Source organism: Bubalus kerabau, chromosome 4 (genome assembly GCF_029407905.1).
Source record: "Bubalus kerabau isolate K-KA32 ecotype Philippines breed swamp buffalo chromosome 4, PCC_UOA_SB_1v2, whole genome shotgun sequence".
Classification (NCBI taxonomy): Eukaryota; Metazoa; Chordata; class Mammalia; order Artiodactyla; family Bovidae; genus Bubalus; species Bubalus kerabau.
The window spans coordinates 151,278,991-151,296,930 of record NC_073627.1 but is presented as its reverse complement, the minus strand read 5'-3'; the positions used below and the strand labels follow the sequence as shown (position 1 = coordinate 151,296,930).

The 17,940-nt window shown below is 39.5% G+C and overlaps 1 protein-coding gene and 1 non-coding gene across 2 annotated transcripts in view; both read left to right on the top strand.

The window, feature by feature from the left end:
• Positions 1-5,727: 5,727 nt before the first annotated feature.
• IARS1 (isoleucyl-tRNA synthetase 1) overlaps positions 5,728-17,940 on the top strand; it is a 76,940-nt gene continuing 64,727 nt past the window's right edge. Inside the window, exons 1-5 of the mRNA XM_055579047.1 lie at positions 5,728-5,856; positions 13,447-13,573; positions 14,226-14,382; positions 14,642-14,761; positions 17,048-17,130. Coding sequence (XP_055435022.1) covers positions 13,455-13,573; positions 14,226-14,382; positions 14,642-14,761; positions 17,048-17,130 — 479 coding nt within the window. The 5' untranslated portion in view covers positions 5,728-5,856; positions 13,447-13,454. The remainder of the gene's footprint in view (positions 5,857-13,446; positions 13,574-14,225; positions 14,383-14,641; positions 14,762-17,047; positions 17,131-17,940) is intronic.
• Positions 9,122-9,254, top strand: LOC129651970 (small nucleolar RNA SNORA84). The gene has a single exon (XR_008714459.1). It is a non-coding gene; the product is annotated as a small nucleolar RNA SNORA84 (small nucleolar RNA).

Sequence of the window (17,940 nt, the reverse complement as noted above, 5' to 3'; positions counted from 1 at the left end):
TTCAGTTTCATAGCAATCAATTTTCTTCCTGTTCCTATTTTAGGAGCAGGAAGCAGATGTCTTCAGTCCTAACCCAGAAACTGGCTCAGTTATTTCCACTTTATTTTATAGGGTAAAACAGACACTGAGCCAACCGAGACTCAAAAGTGAGGGGACATAGATGCTCACGTCTCAGTGCAAAGAGTGTTCAGAATCTGTGGCTGTGTTTAAATCTGTTATACCCTCCATCTCCAGAGTAGACAAATGTAACATCAAGTAGCATTGTGCATCCCCAATTCGTGCTCCCCAGATATATGCATTTTCAGAAATTTTGTTTCTTCTGACATTATTTCCGAATTTCTACCTAACATGTTATGCTGTGATTTCTTGGTTTTTCAGTTTTAGACATTAAATTTAGACATCATTTTAAAATAATTAGACCTATAATCCCAACCTTTTTTCCCCATGGACACGTCTGTCTGGAAACCCTCTGTTCTGCTCTAATCTGGCCTGTCCAGACAGATGATAAAATGAACAATATGGCATTTTGAGGAATGTGAAAATTCAAACACATTCCAACTTCTAGTTAATAAGCTAAATGTTCTTAATTAAACTATCTCAGGAATGCCCTACACATATTCTATCAGGTTTTTTCTGTCCTTTTATTGGCTATCAGTTCAGTTCAGTTGCTCAGTTGTGTCTGACTCTTTGCAACCCCATGGACTGCAGCACGCCAGGCCTCCCTGTCCATCACCAACTTTCGGAGTTTACTCAAACTCACGTGCATGAAGTCAGTGATGCCATCCAACCATCTCATCTTCTCTCGTCCCCTTCTCCTCCACCTTCAGCCTTTCCCAGCATCAGGGTATTTTCCAGTGAGTCAGCTCTTCGCATCACGTGGCCAAAGTACTGGAGTTTCAGCTTCAGCATCAGTCCTTTCAGTGACTATTCAGGACTGATTTCCTTTAGGATTGACTGGTTGGATCTCCTTGCAGCCCAAGGGACTCTCAAGAGTCTTTTCCAACACCATAGTTCAAAAGCATCAATTATTCGGTGCTCAGCTTTCCTTATAGTCCAACTCTCATGTCCATACTTGACTACTGGAAAAACCATAGACTTGAATAGATGGACCTTTGTTGGCAAAGTAATGTCTCTGCTTTATTGTCTAGGTTAGTCATAACTTTTCTCCCAAGGAGTAAGCATCTTTTAATCTTAGGGCTGCAGTCACCATCTACTGTGATTTTGGAGCCCCAAAAAAGTCTACCACTGTTTCTCCATCTATTTGCCATGAAGTGATGGGACCAGATGCCACGATCTTTGTTTTTTGAATGTTGAGCTTTAAGCCAACATTTTCACTCTCCTCTTTAACTTTCATTAAGAAGCTCTTTAGTTCTTTGCTTTCTGCCATAAGGGTGGTGTCATCTGCATATCTGAGGTTGTTGACATTTCTCCTGGCAATCTTGATTCCAGCTTGTGCTTCTTCCAGCCCAGCGTTTCTCATGATGTGCTCTGCATAGAAGTTAAATAAGCAGGGTGACAATATACAACCTTGACGTATTCCTTTTCCTATTTGGAACCAGTCTGTTGTTCCATGTCTGGTTCTAACTGTTGCTTCCTGACCTGCATACAGATTTCTCAAGAGGCAGGTCAGGTGGTCTGGTATTCCCATCTCTTGAAGAATTTTCTAGAGTTTGTTGTGATCCACACAGTCAAAGGCTTTGGCATAGTCAATAAAGCAGAAGTAGACGTTTTTCTGGAACTCCCTTACTTTTACAATGATCCAGTGGATATTGACAGTTTGATCTCTGGTTCCTCTGCCTTTTCTAAATCCAGCTTGCACATCTGGAAGTTCACAGTTCACATGTTGTTGAAGCCTGGCTTGGAGAATTTTGAGCATTACTTTACTAGCATGTGAGATGAGTGCAATTGAGTGGTAGTTTGAAAATTCTTTAGCAGTGCCTTTCTTTGGAATTGGAATGAAAACTGACCTTTTCCAGTCCTGTGGCCACTGCTGAGTTTTCAAAATTTGCTGGCATATTGAGTGCAGCACTTTCACAGCATCATCTTTCAGGATTTGAAATAGCACAACTGGAATTACATCACCTCCGCTGGCTTTGTTCATAGTGATGCTTCCTAAGGCCCACTTGAGTTCACATTCCAGAATATCTGGCTCTAGGTGAATGATCATACCATCGTGCTTATCTGGGTTGTGAAGATCTTTTTTGTATAGTTCTGTGTATTCTTGCCACCTCTTCTTAAATATCTTCTGCTTCCATTAAGTCCATACCATTTCTGTACTTTATTGAGCCCATATTTGCATGAAATGCTCCCTTGCTATCTCTAGTTGTCTTGAAGAGATCTTTAGTCTTTCCTATTCTATTATTTTCCTCTCTTTCTTTGCACTGATCACTGAGGAAGTCTTTCTTATCTCTCCTTGCTATTCTTTGGAACTCTGCGTTCAAATGGGTATATCTTTCCTTTTCTCCTTTGCTTTTTGCTTCTCTTCACAGCTATTTGTAAGACCTCCTCAGAAAGCCATTTTGCTTTTTTGCATTTCTTATTTTGGGGGTTGGTCTTGGTCCCTGTCTCCTGTACAATGTCACGAACTTCCATCCATAGTTGATCAGGCACTCTGTCTACCAGATCTAGTCCCTTAAATCTATCTCTCACTTCAACTGTATAATTGTTAGGGATTTGCTTTAGATCTCACTTGAATGGTCTAGTGGTTTTCCCTACTTTCTTCAATTTAAGTCTGAATTTGGCAATAAGCAGTTCATGATCTGAGCCACAGTCAGCTCCTGGTCTTGTTTTTGCTGACTGTATAGAGCTTCTCCATCTTTGGCTGCAAAGAATATAATCAATCTGATTTTGGTTTTGACAATCTGATTATGTCCATGTGTAGAGTCTGCTCTTGTGTTGTTGGAAGATGGTGTTTGCTATGACCAGTGCATTCTCTTGGCATAACCGTTATTAGCTCTTGTCCTGCTTCATTCTGTACTCCAAGACCAAATTTGCCTGTTACTCCAGGTTATTTCTTGACTCCCTACTTTTGCATTCCAGTCCCCTATAATGAAAAGGACATCTTTTTTTTGATGTTAGATCTAGAAGGTCTTGTAGGTCTTCAAAGAACCATTCAACTTCAGCTTCTTCAGCATTACTGGTCAGGGTATAGACTTGGATTACTGTGATATTGAATGGTTTGCCTTGGAAATGAACAGGGATCATTCTGTTGTTTTGCGATTGCATCCAAGTATTGCATTTAGGACTGCTGTTGATTATGATGGCTACTCCATTTCTTCTAATGGACTCTTGCCCACAGTAGTAGATATAATGGTCATCTGAGTTAAATTCACCCATTCCAGTCCATTTTAATTCGCTGATTCCTGAATGTTGACGTTCACGCTTGCTATCTCCTGTTTGACCACTTCCAATTTGCCTTGATTCATGGAGCTAACATTCCAGGTTCCTATGCAATATTGTTCTTTACAGCATCAGACCTTGCTTCCATCACCAGTCACACCCACAACTGGGTGTTGTTTTTGTTTTGGCTCTGTCTCTTTATTCTTTCTGGAGTTATTTCTCCACTGATCTCCAGAAGCATATTGGGCACCTACCCAATATGGGGTAGTTCATCTTTCAGTGTCCTATCTTTTTGCCTTTTCATACTGTTCATGAGGTTCTCAAGGCAAGAATACTGAAGTGATTTACCATTCCCTTCTCCAGTGGACTACATTTTGTCAGAACTCTCCACCATGACCCATCCATCTTGGGTGGCCCTACATGGGATGGCTCATAGTTTCATTGAGTTAGACAAGGCTGTGGTCCATGTGATTAGATTGGTTAGTTTTCTGTGACTGTGGTTTTGAGTCTTTCTGCCCTCTGATGGAACATGATACGAGGTTTATGGAAGCTTTGGGGTGGGAGAGACTGACTGAAAGGGAAGCTGGGTCTTGTTCTGATTGGCTGGGCCATGTTCAATAAATCGTTAACCCAGTTTTCTGTTAATGGAGGAGCTGGGTTATCTCTGGTGGAGCTGTGTTCCCTCTGGTGGAGCTGTGTTCCCTCCTTGCTATTTATGTGAAAGCAAACTGGTGGAGGTAATGCAGATAATGGTGACCTCCCTCAAAAGATCCCATGCATGTATGGCAACCCACTCCAGTACTCTTGCCTGGAAAATCCCATGGACGGAGGAGCCTGGTAGGCTGCAGTCCATGGGGTCGCGAAGAGTTGGGCACGACTGAGCGATTTCAGTTTCACTTTTAACTTTCATGCATTGGAGAAGGAAATGGCAACCCACTCCAGTGTTCTTGCCTGGAGAATCCCAGGGACAGAGGAGCCTAGTGGGCTGCCATCTATGGGATCGCACAGAGTCGGACACGACTGAAGTGTCTTAGCAGCAGCATGTACTGCTACACTCAGTGCCCCCAACCCTGCAGCAGGCCACCACCGACCCAGGCCTCTACTGGAGACTCCTGGACACCCACAAGCAAGTCCAGGATATATTACTGGCTATACTAAGCAGTTATACACTGAGGGACTCTCAATTTGTCAAGGCTCCAATCCTGAAATCAACTGTCCTTTGCATGGCTTTGAATTCCCTTTGGTTTTTAATCAACATACCCAAAGGGTGCTGGGGAGACTCAAAATACATAAGAAAGCAGACTAATAGGCAAATAATTTTGTTTTCAATACAAGAAACATTAAGATGCAATACTTACAAAGCTGGTTGTCAGGCATTTTCTTCCTTTCTTGTTATATCTCTCTGTATGTTTGTTTACCATTATTTCTGCAGTACAATTCATGAGAATTCTGCGTGGCACTCAAGGAGAAAGGAAAGGTTTTTGTGAACTGCATTGACCTCTAATGCTTCAGCTCCTCTCAGACCGTTCTGTGGCCTCTGTATTTCCCTGCGATATAGGAGGGTCTCTTCAGATAGGCAGGTCAAAAATTTTAGTGAGGAGCATAATTATCCAGAATGTGTGTTAAAATAGGCTTCCCAGGTGGTGGTAGTGGTGAACAATCAGCCTGCCAATGCAAGAGATGCAAGAGACACAGGTTCCATCCCAGGGTAGGAAAGATCCCCTTAAGGAGGTAATGGTAACCCACTCCAGTATTCCTCTGCCTGAAAAATCCCATGAACAGAGGAGCCTAGCAGACTACAGTCCATGGGGTCGCAAAAAGTTGCACAGACCTGAGAACATTCCACAGGGAGATTTTTGTGACCCATATCAGAGATTTAGCAAGCCTAGGCTTTGCTCCAGGACTCTGCATATTTGCAGACTCCAAGGTGCTTTGGTGCAGGTCTCCATTACACCAAAAAAAAAAAAAAATACTGCCTTAATGCCTAGGCTTGCTTTCCTTAATATCGCCTAGTAAAGCAGCCTTGACAATGAGCACTAACGGCTCCACACCGTAACTGAGGCCCTGGCGTTGCATTTGGTTTACCCGTGGGGAAATGCACATCTGTTCCGTGTAGTGAGGTGAACACCGATGAAGGCAAACATCTTGTGTAACAACGCCCTGTCAAGATGCACAACATGTTTCCTGTGTGCCTCTCCCAATCAGTCTCCGTTCTATAAAACGGTCGCGTCCTCCACCATTGCCCTAGCTGCGTGAAAAACGCAAGGTATAGCGGTCACGCCCGGGACTATACTGCAAGCTTCCCAGTGCACACCTAGGAAAGGCCGGTGGGCGTGATTGGTGCCCCACGTTGCCAATCCGCGCCCGGCTTGTTGATGGGTGTCAAATGCCGGGCTCTGATTGGCCGTAGCAAACCAGGGCTCTTCCTCTTAGCCTCACGCTGTGTGGACATTGCATCACCCGGCCAAGACATAGACTCGTTTCTTTCCGAGCTACGCCGTCCTGCAGGCCGCTAAGGTACGCTCGGTCCTGCTCGTGGGGCCCCTCAGGTACTCCCTGTCTTGCCCGCGGGGCTCCTCAGGTCATCTTGTCCTGTCCACGGGCCCCTCAGATACGCCCCTTCCTGCCCTTGGGGACCCATGGTCCCCTCTGGTTCACAAGAATTTTTTTTAATGTTTATTGGGGGCCATGGGTTAGTACGTGCATATCCGTTTCCAAGGAAAAGATTGGGAGACGGTCTAAATGGGGCGAAAGAATCCAACCAGATACCAATCCTGGCTCAGCGGTTCGACCGAGCGTTACAAACCTTGCAAGTTACTCAGCTTCAGCCTGGGATCCTGGTAACTAACACTTGCGCTGTTGAGTGATTCAGAGAATTTGGTGTGATCAAGCTCACTGGAGAAGTTCAGAAGGTGGATGAAATTACTGGAAAGTCTAGGTATTCATAAGAACAAATCAAGTCTTAGGTTCCCATAATGAGCATGTATTGCTGGGTGTCTGGGGTATTGCTGGTAAGTAAGCGCGGCGTCTCCCGTCTAACAGTCTTTAATACAATAATTCAAGGGCCCAGATGAGGACCAGTTCTTCGGTGGGAGAAGAAGGCTTCTCAGGAACTGCAGTGGATTTGGCCCTGAAAATGAATAGTAACTGGAGGAGTAGGTGCAGAGGACTGTAGTATAATGTATAGCAGGATTTTACGTTGTGTGTGATTCAGGAGATGAGGAATTGCTGTATTCACTGTAGCTTCGTGTGAGGAACAAGTGGGAGACGATGCTTAACTTCCAGCCTTATGAATTTATGATTTTCTTCTTTAGTGAAGTGGTGTTTGAAATGAATACATGAAGGAAGATGAGGTTTCTTTTTTAGGTGGGACAGTATTAGTTTTTGCATTCATTCAGGAGTTGCTGAGAAGAAAGGCAGGATGAAACTAGAGGCAAAGCAGTTGATTTAGGGATTTTAGTAAATAAGATGAGCTTTTAAAAATTATCGGTAAAATAGTGGACAAAATATCCTTTTCATAAGTGATTATTAAAGAGTGAATTATAGGGAACAGGAGGCAGCTCTATGTAGATTGCACTCTAATTATTTTTGGAAAGATGATTTAGTGACTGGGCAAAAGCAGTAAGAGTAGCATTTGTGAACAAAGAAGTAGTAATAGTTTCCATAGATGGCAAGTGATTGCTGTGATTTAGCATTGCGAGTATTTACAACTTTTATTTTACAGATGATGGAATTGAAGTTTAAAGGTTGAATAACTTTTCCTATAAGCCACATACTAAGTTGTGGCACCAAAACCATCACATTCCAAAGCCAACCCTCTTAATCATTCTTGCCAAGAGAAGCCCATGGAGTGGGATAGATTGGAAAATCAATTGGGAGGAGTATCACTAAGGATGCTGACAAAGGGATTCATTTAAATATTTTTGAGCACCTATGCTGTGTAAGCACACAGTAAGACATAAAATAGTAAGAGGTTAGTGAAATGCTTTTGCCAGCAACAAGTTTACAGTTGAATTGGAGAGACATGCAATATAAGTAAACCTTGATGTGTAGGAGAGGAACAGATCCTGGGGACGGGGGATATTTAATTTTGAAAAAGGTGGATTGGTAAATTCCCATAGAGCAGAGTACATTTATGCTAAGTAGTGCTAGAGTATTTAAGAGAAAGGGCCTGAAACTGGAAAGCAGTTATGTCAGCCAAAAGTTTTGTTTCTCAGCAGTATCTAAGAATGTGATATAATTTGGAGCTCGAGTTTTGTAAGAGTAAAGAAAAGGTCAGGAGCAGGAATTGTAGGTAAGATCATGGTGCCCCAGTGAAAAGCCTGAACAGAAACCACTGGGAGTAAGGAACCACTGGATTTTTTTTCTTTTTTAATACAGAAATGGTACTTCCAGAACTTTTCCATTAGGAAGGTAGTGTGCAGGATATATAGTATTTGTTTTTCTCTTGTCATGTCCGACTCTTTGTGACTTCATGGACTGTAGCTTGCCAGGCTCCTCTGTCCATGGAATTCTCCAAGCAAGAGTACTGGAGTGGGTAGCCATTCCCTCCTCCAGGGGATCTTCCCTACCCAGGGATCAAACCTGGGTCTCCCATATTGCAGACAGATTCTTTACTTTCTGAGCCACCAGGGAAACTTGATAAAGTTAATGACATACTCAAAAATAACCAAAACAGTAACATGAAGTAAATAAAAATCTGTTCCTTCACACTTTCCCCATCATATCCTATTCTCTGGTGGTAGCCATTGTTAAGTTTGGTGGGTAGCCTTCTAAATTAAGTACAAAATTTCTTAAACATAAACTTAGTATATATATGTATATTTTCTAATCACTTGAAAATAATATTTTGTATATAGTATAAATTACTATCAGCAACTGTGACTCACTGTTTTTCAGCATGTTTAAGTAATATGTATGCTTACATATTTTGGTTTATTATTTTTACTGCCTGCATGGTATTGATGTACCATAATTTATTTTAGGCTATTACCTATTCATGGATATTTAAATTGTTTTCAGATATTTGTCTATAGAAGTACTTCAGTTGATATCTTTGTACATATTTTATACATTTGCGTAAGTATATCTCTGGCTTGCTGCTGCTGCTGCTTAGTCGCTTCAGTCGTGTCTGACTCTGCGACCCCATAGACGGCAGCCCATCAGGCTCCTCTGTCCCTGGGCTTCTCCAGGCCAGAATACTGGAGTGGGCTGCCATTTCCTTCTCCAATGCATGCCTCTCTGGCTTATATGTTAATAAGATATAAGTTGTTTTTAAAAAAGACTGGAGATGGACCCACCATTGGGGTTAAATTTGACTTAATGTAACAGGTTATGAAGATCTGGGAATGAGGAAGACTGAATAGAGAAATAGACTTAGAAGTCAGACCCATGTAACTTGGTGATCTTTTGGATGTGGGGATCATCTGGTTGTATTAAAGGTGACTCAGAAATTTCAGGTAATGGGAAGAAATAGTGGAACTACTAGAACATGATATTAAAAATGGGAGCAAGTGTGGTAAAGAAGATCATGAGATTTATTTTTAAATTTTTTTGGTGGGCTTTTCCAAGATATGTTGAGGAAAACACAAGTAAAGGCCAAGGAGGGTATCTAGAAATTGCTGAATAGGATGTTGAGGCTAAAGAGGTCAGGAGTCATGGAATAGGGAAGACAGTGGAGACCTTGAATTATAGTTGAAAGGAAGAAGAGGAGATTGCTTTCCTGAGCATGACCTGGTAAGGTTAATCCCCCTCCTCTTTCTGCTCCCACTTTCACCCACAAGCCCTGTGGTTACTGGATGCTGTTGTGCAGGTACAGCTCTCCAGTGGATATGAGGGGCTAGAGCAATCCTGTGATATATGCATGGGGGCTGTTTCTCCTCAGCAGCCGCCATAGCCCGGTCATTGATACATGACACTTCCTGGAATCATATCAGATCAGATCAGTCGCTCAGTCATGTCCAACTCTTTGCGACCCCATGAATCGCAGCACGCCAGGCCTCCCTGTCTATCGCCAACTCCTGGAGTTCACTCAGACTCACGTCCATCGAGTCAGTGATGCCATCCAGCCATCTCATCCTCTGTCGTCCCCTTCTCCTCCTGCCCCCAATCCCTCCCAGCATCAGAGTCTTTTCCAGTGAGTCAACTCTTCCCATGAGGTGGCCAAAGTACTGGAGTTTCAGCTTCAGCATTATTCCTTCCAAAGAAATCTCAAGGCTGATCTCCTTCAGAATGGACTGGTTGGATCTCCTTGCAGTCCAAGGAACTCTCAGGAGTCTTCTCCAACACCACAGTTCAAAAGCATCAATTCTTCAGCGCTCAGCCTTCTTCACAGTCCAACTCTCACATCCATACATGACCACAGGAAAAACCGTAGCCTTGACTAGACGAACCTTTGTTGGCAAAGTAATGTCTCTGCTTTTGAATATGCTATCTAGGTTGGTCATAACCTTCCTTCCAAGGAGTAAGCGTCTTTTAATTTCATGGCTGCAGTCACCATCTGCAGTGATTTTGGAGCCCAGAAAAATAAAGTCTGACACTGTTTCCACTGTTTCCCCATCTATTTCCCATGAAGTGATGGGACCGGATGCCATGATCTTCATTTTCTGAATGTTGAGCTTTAAGCCAACTTTTTCACTCTCCACTTTCACTTTCATCAAGAGGCTTTTTAGTTCCTCGAATAGTCAGCGCCATTACATGGGGTCTTTGTATTTGGCCTAATAATGCAGTGGTTCTTAATCTCTGGAGATGTAGAGCCTCACTGGAAATTTTATAAAACTCTAAAGCCATCTTCACAGAAAGCTTAACTCTCCTTTTCTTTAAAAAAAAAAAAAAAAAAAAGGAAAAATGTTCAGATAAATAAAATAACAGAACAGTTTAAGAGAAGGACTTAAATTTTGATGTGCATTCTAATCCCCTCAGATCTTGTTAAAATGTAGATTTGGACTCCTTAATTTGAGGAAGGGCTGATGAGTCTACTCCAGTCAACTTTTATAGATGCTGGAATAATAGGACCAGCCTTGACGAGCATTAAGAGTGACAGACATAATAAATGTGTTGATATCTGACGATCTGTTAGTCTTCAGATATAACCTCTTTAAGTTTAAACTGGCCTCTTATAAGGTTGTCACTGATCCAATAGGACTCCTACTACATCAGTAAATGCACAGACTTGAACGCCTGTCTCCATCCTTGAAAGTCTGTGAGTTATGACAAGAGCTGAAGATCCAAAATGCCTTTCAACTTTCGTTTAATAATATTTAATGGCACACTCTGGGGCTTCCCAGGTAGCACTAGTAGTAAGTATGTATCCTGCCTGCCAATGCAGGATACATAAGAGATGCAGGTTCAATTTCTGGGTTGGTAAGATCCCCTGGAGGAGGGCATGACAGCCCACTCCAGTATTCTTGCCTGGAGAATCCCATGGACAGAGGAGCCTGGCAGGCTACAGTCCATAGGGTTGCACAGAGTTGGGGATGACTAAGGCGACTTAGCACGCACACATGCATGCAAATGGCTTACTCTAATCAGAAAATGGATAGTAGAGTTAAATGGCACACATGTTCTTCCTTATTTTTTTCCTGTATAAAACTCAAAGGCACTCTCACATGTCAAAAATGAATGACAGAGGGACAAAAGGAGAAATACTGCTTGTAACAAACTTTAAAAACAACTTTTTCTAATGTTAAAAATATTAATTAAACAGATCACTCATTTCCGTGTGTGACTCAGATTTCTGTGGCATAAATCTCATTTTCTACAGATTTTCACTTATGTGCAAAATCAATATCCTTTTGACTTTTTAATCCCTTGTCTTGGCTGCCAGGAAGCTCACAGTCATATCTTGAATCAGTGTTGGTAATTTAGACCAAGGATCTGCATGATTTAAATTTTCCCTGGTCTTGAATTTCCATATAATTTTAATTTGATTCCCTAATTTTATTTTTAATCTGTTTGTGTATTTGCCATTTCGTGATCAGTCCTTTAGTTAGTCTCTTCACATTCTCTGTCAAATAAAATAGAATAAAAATGAGTTAACATAGTGAAGACTGTATCTTTGAAATTCCATAATTTCTACCATTGCTTTATATACGTAGCTTTTTTTTTTTTTAATTAAAAAAATTTTTTTTTTATGGCATAGTTCAGTTATGGTGCTTAGGCTTTGATTTTTCAGAATTGGTTGAAGTATGTCAATCTCTGAGCTTCTAGAGTCAATTATCTCAGATTGTTATTTGAGTTCTTAAGGTTTTCCGCCTTCTCTGTTTTCTCATTATTAGCGTTCCTATCCCATTGTAATCTGATGTTGGCTTGGAAATCTGATCACCAACCTTATTAAAATTATAAAGTGAGAATAAATAGGCTTTGAGGAAAAATGGACTCAAGGATGCTCAGTAGATAGTTAAACCACTAGATAGTTAAACCCAGACTGATCAGGTATTTCTGAATGAGGTTGTTAACTTCTGAAAAAGACACTAAGACCTCTCAGTAGGCACTAAATCAGAGAGGCATAGGGTTTGTCCTTTACAAAATTCATGAGTAAGTAGCACAATTGATAAAATGTAAAATTAAAATAATCTTGGAATTATTTGAATGTAATTCTTATTTTTTAGCTTGAACATTTTTTAAGGTTTTGCCTGTTTTCCTCAGATTAGGTTGATTCAACAAAAGTGAATGTAGGTAAGAATTTTTACCTACTTTGAGATTTATTTTTCCAGATTATTAATGAATTTTTAGTATCATTACAATTGGCAGGGTTTTCTTTTCTTTTAAGAAATGTGTGGTCTGTGATTACTAAATGTTATACTGTAGCTGAAGAATAAATGAGTATGAATTGGACATAAATTTTGAAATTTAAAAGTACCATATGTTTTTACTTCATACCATATACAAAAATAACTCAAGATGGATCAGTGACCTAACCGTACGAGCTAAAACATCACAACCTTGTTGTCGGTTGTGATTTCTTAGATACAACACTAAAAGTTCAAGTAACAAAACCAGTAAATAAACTGAACTTCACCAAAATTAAAAGTGTTTGTGCTTCAAAGAATAGACCATGAAGAAAATAAGAAACAAGCTGTGGAATGGGAAAATTTTGTTTGCAAATCCTGTAACTGATAAGGGGCTTGTATCTAGACTGTATAAAGAAGTCTTACAATTTAGCAGTAAAAAGACAGCCCAGTTAAACAGTAGGCAAAAGATGAGTAGACATTTCTCCAAAGAAGGTATAAAATGACCAATAAGCTCGGCATCACTAATCATTAGGGAAATGGAAATTAAAAGCACAGTGAGATAGTACTTTATACCACCTAGGATTTCATATAATCCAAAGATGGACAATAAGGAGTGAGGATGTAGAGAAACTGGAATCTTATTCTCTGCTAGGAGAATGTAAAATGACACAGCAGCTTTGGAACACATTTTGGCAGTTTCTCAAAAAGTTGAACACAGTTGCCATAACCCAGCAGTTTTACTCCTAGGTATTTACCTAAGAGCTGAAAACTTATGTCCACATAAAAGCTGCCCTGTCCAAAAGTGAAAACAATGCCAATGTCCATGAACTGAGGAATTAATAAAGAAAAAGTGTCATATCTGTAAAATGAATTATTATTCAGCCATAAATGAAAAATGAAGTACGAGTACGTGTTACAACATGGATGAACCTCAAAAACATAATTCTAAGTAAAAGAAGCCAGACCCAGTAGTCTGTATATACGTAATTTCATTTATGTGACATGTCCAAAATAGGAAGATCTAGAAAGGAGGCAGAACATTCACCAGAAGTCTAGTGAAGAAGAGGATGGAGAATGACTGCTAATGTTTGCATTTTTTTTTGGAAGGCTGAAGAGGGAATAGTGATGAAAATGTTTTGAAATTAGAGAGTGGTGGTGGTTGCACAGTCTTGTGTATATACTTTAAAAAGAAAAAGGCAAAAGTGAATTGTACACTTTAAAAGGGTGAACTTTATGGTTTGTGAACTTTACCTTTAAAAAGTTTAAAGTACCGTGTAGTATCATGGCTAGTGATAGGAACATTCATTTTAATGTATGGTACTCTGTTATTCCTAGACTTCTCCTTTGAGAATAAAAAATTTGATTTCTCTTGCAGTGACAAAAATGGTTCAACAAGTTCCAGAAAACATCAATTTTCCTGCTGAAGAAGAGAAAATCTTGCAGTTTTGGTCTGACTTTAATTGTTTCCAGGAATGCTTAAAGCAATCAAAACATAGGCCAAAGTATGTGAATTTCTTTGGTAAAGGTATAGTCTAAAAATAATCATTTCTCAGAATCTCCTACCTCTTTATATATCTCAGTAGTAGATATATGTTGAATGAATGAGTTCTTAATTACTAGAGGTAGATTTAGTTTCTTAAAGAGGTCTTCCAAATAGTTTATATGTCAAGTCTCTTCCTTTCCACTTTTCTTATTATTACCATTCTCATTTAAGCATTTAGACAAGCAGAGTGTAGTAGCTTCCTGTTGGGGTTCTTCCTACCTCTAGTCTTCATTCACCTAAAAAACCAGTCTTTTCTTTAATTACTGTTTTCATCATGTGTCTCTTCTGCTCAAAAAACCTTATAATAGCTGTTTTTGGGCCTATTTTACAGATAATCTAACTTAGGATCAGGATGAATAACTTCCTTTAGATCATAGAACTAATAAATGAAGAATGGATGGTCTAATGCAAGTCTCTCCAAATGGTCATAATTAGCCTTTTTGAATGCAAGGCCTCCGGTAGATATCTAATCAGTTACGTCTGAGTTTCCTAGCCTTGCAGCTTTTCTTCTCCCCAAAGACTCTACTGTAACAGTTGCGGTCTATAGTAAAATGCTGTCTTAGTTTTTGCTGTCTATTTTAAAGTAACAACAAATTTTTCTTACCTTTTAGATTTACCTTCTATGATGGGCCTCCTTTTGCAACTGGACTGCCTCACTATGGACATATACTTGCAGGGACAATTAAAGATATAGTTACAAGATATGCTCACCAGAGTGGGTTTCACGTTGACAGAAGATTTGGTTGGGATTGTCATGGTTTACCTGTGGTATGTTTGAGTTATCAGCCATATTATGTTCTGATATTTTAAAATAAGCATTATATTTCAATATATAATATGTTAAAATATGAATTTTTACTATAATCAGATATTCTTCAACTTTATTTCTATAATATTATGTACAGTTCATTTTCTCCATAGATTTTCTGAGAACTAATTTTTTTAAATCCCTTTTATTTTCTAGCTTTGTTGAATTGCATTTATGTCATAGGGCAGGGATGTTAACAATCTTAATGCAAATTTTCAGGAATATGAAATTGATAAGACCCTGGGAATCAGAGGACCAGAGGATGTAGCCAAATTGGGGATTGCAGAGTATAACAGTCAGTGCCGAGCAATTGTGATGCGATACTCTACTGAATGGAAGGTATAGTTTGTTGTTTTAAGTAGAATTTTTTTAAAAAGCTAGTTTTTTAAAGGGGAGTTGAAATACTTTATGATCATTTGTGCTTTTTATGACATGCACCCAAAGTTGACTGTTCTCTTTAAAAGACTGTTTAGCTTCCATCTTCAACTTCATTACCTAAACTGTTAAGCTGAACCCTCTCTTTTCTGATTTCTGTGTTCCTGATTGATCTTCCAAATTTAATCTCCTACCTACCCACAGTGTATGACAGGAATCATGCTGTCCTAGTAAACAGATTAACTAGAATGTTGCAATTTTAAAATTCAGATGTTAAAAATAATTCACATTTGGACTCATGGTTGTTATATTAGCTTGATTCCCATCTTGCCCACTGCTTTTCTAGTCATAGAGCTCCCACAGCTGATGCATTTACGTATAATAACTGTCAAGTCTGGCAGAGCTCTTATTTTCTCTTAATTCTGATGGGCTTAGAAACAAAGGTCTTTAACTTCCCCTTTCCTCCCTGCCTCTCGGATTGTTGTACAACTCTACAGATACCTGTATGGGCTTCCCTGGTGGCTCAGAGGTTAAAGCATCTGCCTGGAATGTGGGAGACCCGGGTTTGATCCCTGGGTCGGGAAGATCCCCTGGAGAAGGAAATGGCAACCCACTCCAGTATTCTTGCCTGGAGAATCCCGTGGAGGGAGGAGCCTGGTAGGCTACAGTCCATGGGGTCGCAAAGAGTCAGACATGACTGAGAAACTTCACTTCACTTCACCTCACCTCACAGATACCTGTACAATTCAAAAACATGTCTGGCTCTTATTTTTTTCCATCTTCATGATCTTACCACTTTTTCAAATTTGCTGTTCCTGCCAGTGGTATCAGTCTTCCAGACTTCAAATTTTAGTCATCATGACCTGTTCAAATGTCAAATTCGAGCAAACTTTTCTTAATATCTCTTATCTGCTAAGTCACTTCAGTCATGTCCGACTCTGTGCGACCCCATAGACAGCAGCCCACTAGGCTCCTCTGTCCCTGGGATTCTCCAGGCAAGAATACTGGAGTAGGTTGCCATTTCCTTCTCCAATGATGAAAGTGAAAAGTGAAAGTGAAGTCACTCAGTCGTGCCCGACTCTTAGTGACCCCATGGACTGCGGCCTACCAAGCTCCTCCATCCATGGGATTTTCCAGGCAAGAGTACTGGAGTGGGTTGCCATTGCCTTCTCCAATCTCTTATCTAGACATTTCTTTTCATTCGTACAGCCTAGTCTTTCAGCCACCATTGTCTTCATTTCTGTAACAGTCTAATAATTGGTCTCTTTCTCATGTTCTTTCCACTTAGCTTGCCAAGTTATTTCTCTCAAGACTATTTATTGTGCTCTTTCTGCTCAAAACTTATTTTTATTGTTTAATGAAATTTGATTTCACCAACCTAAAAGTCAAAGCTCCTTAATTTTCTCCTAACCTAACTTTCTGAATCTACGTTTATTGCCTGGTCACTAATAGGGGAAAGTCCTGATGATTATAATATACATGTGGGCTTTTTTCCCCCCCCAAAAATAGTATAAAGAGCCTCTGTACCAATCACCCACTTCCCAAAAGCTAACCTTTAATGACTATGGTATAACTATCAAAATCAGGAAATTAACATTGATACAATATTATACACCTATTCAGATTTAACCAGTGTCCACTAATTCTTATTTCTGATGCAAGATCCAGTCTAGGAATACAGATTTTATTTAGTTGTCATATCTCTGCAGTCTCTTTCAATCTGGGACATTCCTTCAGTCTTTTGTATTCCTGACCATGTCACTTTTAAAGAATACAGAAATTCCCTCAATGTCTGGTATTTCCTCATGATACAGTTTGGGTTATACTTTTTTGGCAAAAATGCCTAAGAAGTAACATCAAGCCCTCTTAGTCTGTCATACCAGAAGGCACACAGTGCTGATATGTCTCGTTGGCATTTTTAATGTTGTTCACTAAGGTGATTCTGTGAAGTTTCTCCACTGTCAAGTTTCGGGTTTTCCTTTGTAGTTAGTAAGTACCCTGTTTCTTATCATACTGTGACTCATTAATTTTAGCAGCCATTGATGATTCATGCCAGCAACAGTTAGATCTGCAGTGTTGGACATTTGGTAGCTTTGGTAGACTTTTATGAGTTGTTTACAATATAGATTTACTTGAACCATTGATTGTTCTTCCAAAATCATCATATATAATGATGATAATTGCTATGTAATAACATGTCATTGTCTAAAAACTCTAATATTCCTATTTTTTTAATATTCACGTCTTAAGTCTACTATTACCAGACTTGGCCGATGGATTGACTTTGACAATGACTACAAAACTCTGTATCCACAATTCATGGAATCTGTTTGGTAAGTTTATTTGACGGTATAACTATAATGACTGTTCTATTATATTAGTTAGTAGAGAGATGCTCTAGTATGAATCAGCTTGTTTCATAGTTACCTGAAATCTTTAGGAATTGATTTGTTTTTTTCTTTGTTTTTAAAGACTTAATTTTGCTATGAACCTAAAAATGCTCTAAAAAGATGAAAAAAGAGGAAGATACAGAGATTTCCCACATGCTTTGTGCCTCCACACATACAGAGCCTCCTCTATTATTAACATCCCCCACCAGAGTGGTACATTTGTTACAATTCATGAACCTGTATTGAGGGATCATAATCAACTGAAGTCCAGAGTTTCCATTAGGGTTCCCTCTTCTTGTACATTCTTTGGATTTGGACAGATAATGTGATGACATACTTCCATAATTTTGCTATCATACAGAGTATTTATATTCCCTGAAATTCTACAGTACTATTCATTCCCTCCACTCCAAAATTTATTTTTAAATTCAGTATATTTTAGATTCTAAGAAGGTATTAATGATACTTGAATTTTTGATGTGTACTTGAATTTTTTACTGAGAGAAATTATATATGCAGTCACTGTTTCCTAACAGATTCAAAATTAATTTTGCTTCCTTTAACTGTAAATAAGAATTGTTGCAATGCCAGTTTTGATAGGTAATTTGAGCTTCCTACAGTAGTCTGAGAATCATTACATATCATTAGTTGGCAAACAATTATTATGGCTACAAAATGCCCTGTGTACATAACTCAGACCTTGAGGAAGTCCTGCTTTTGTTAAGTTATGTATAATTACAGGTGAGTTGCAGA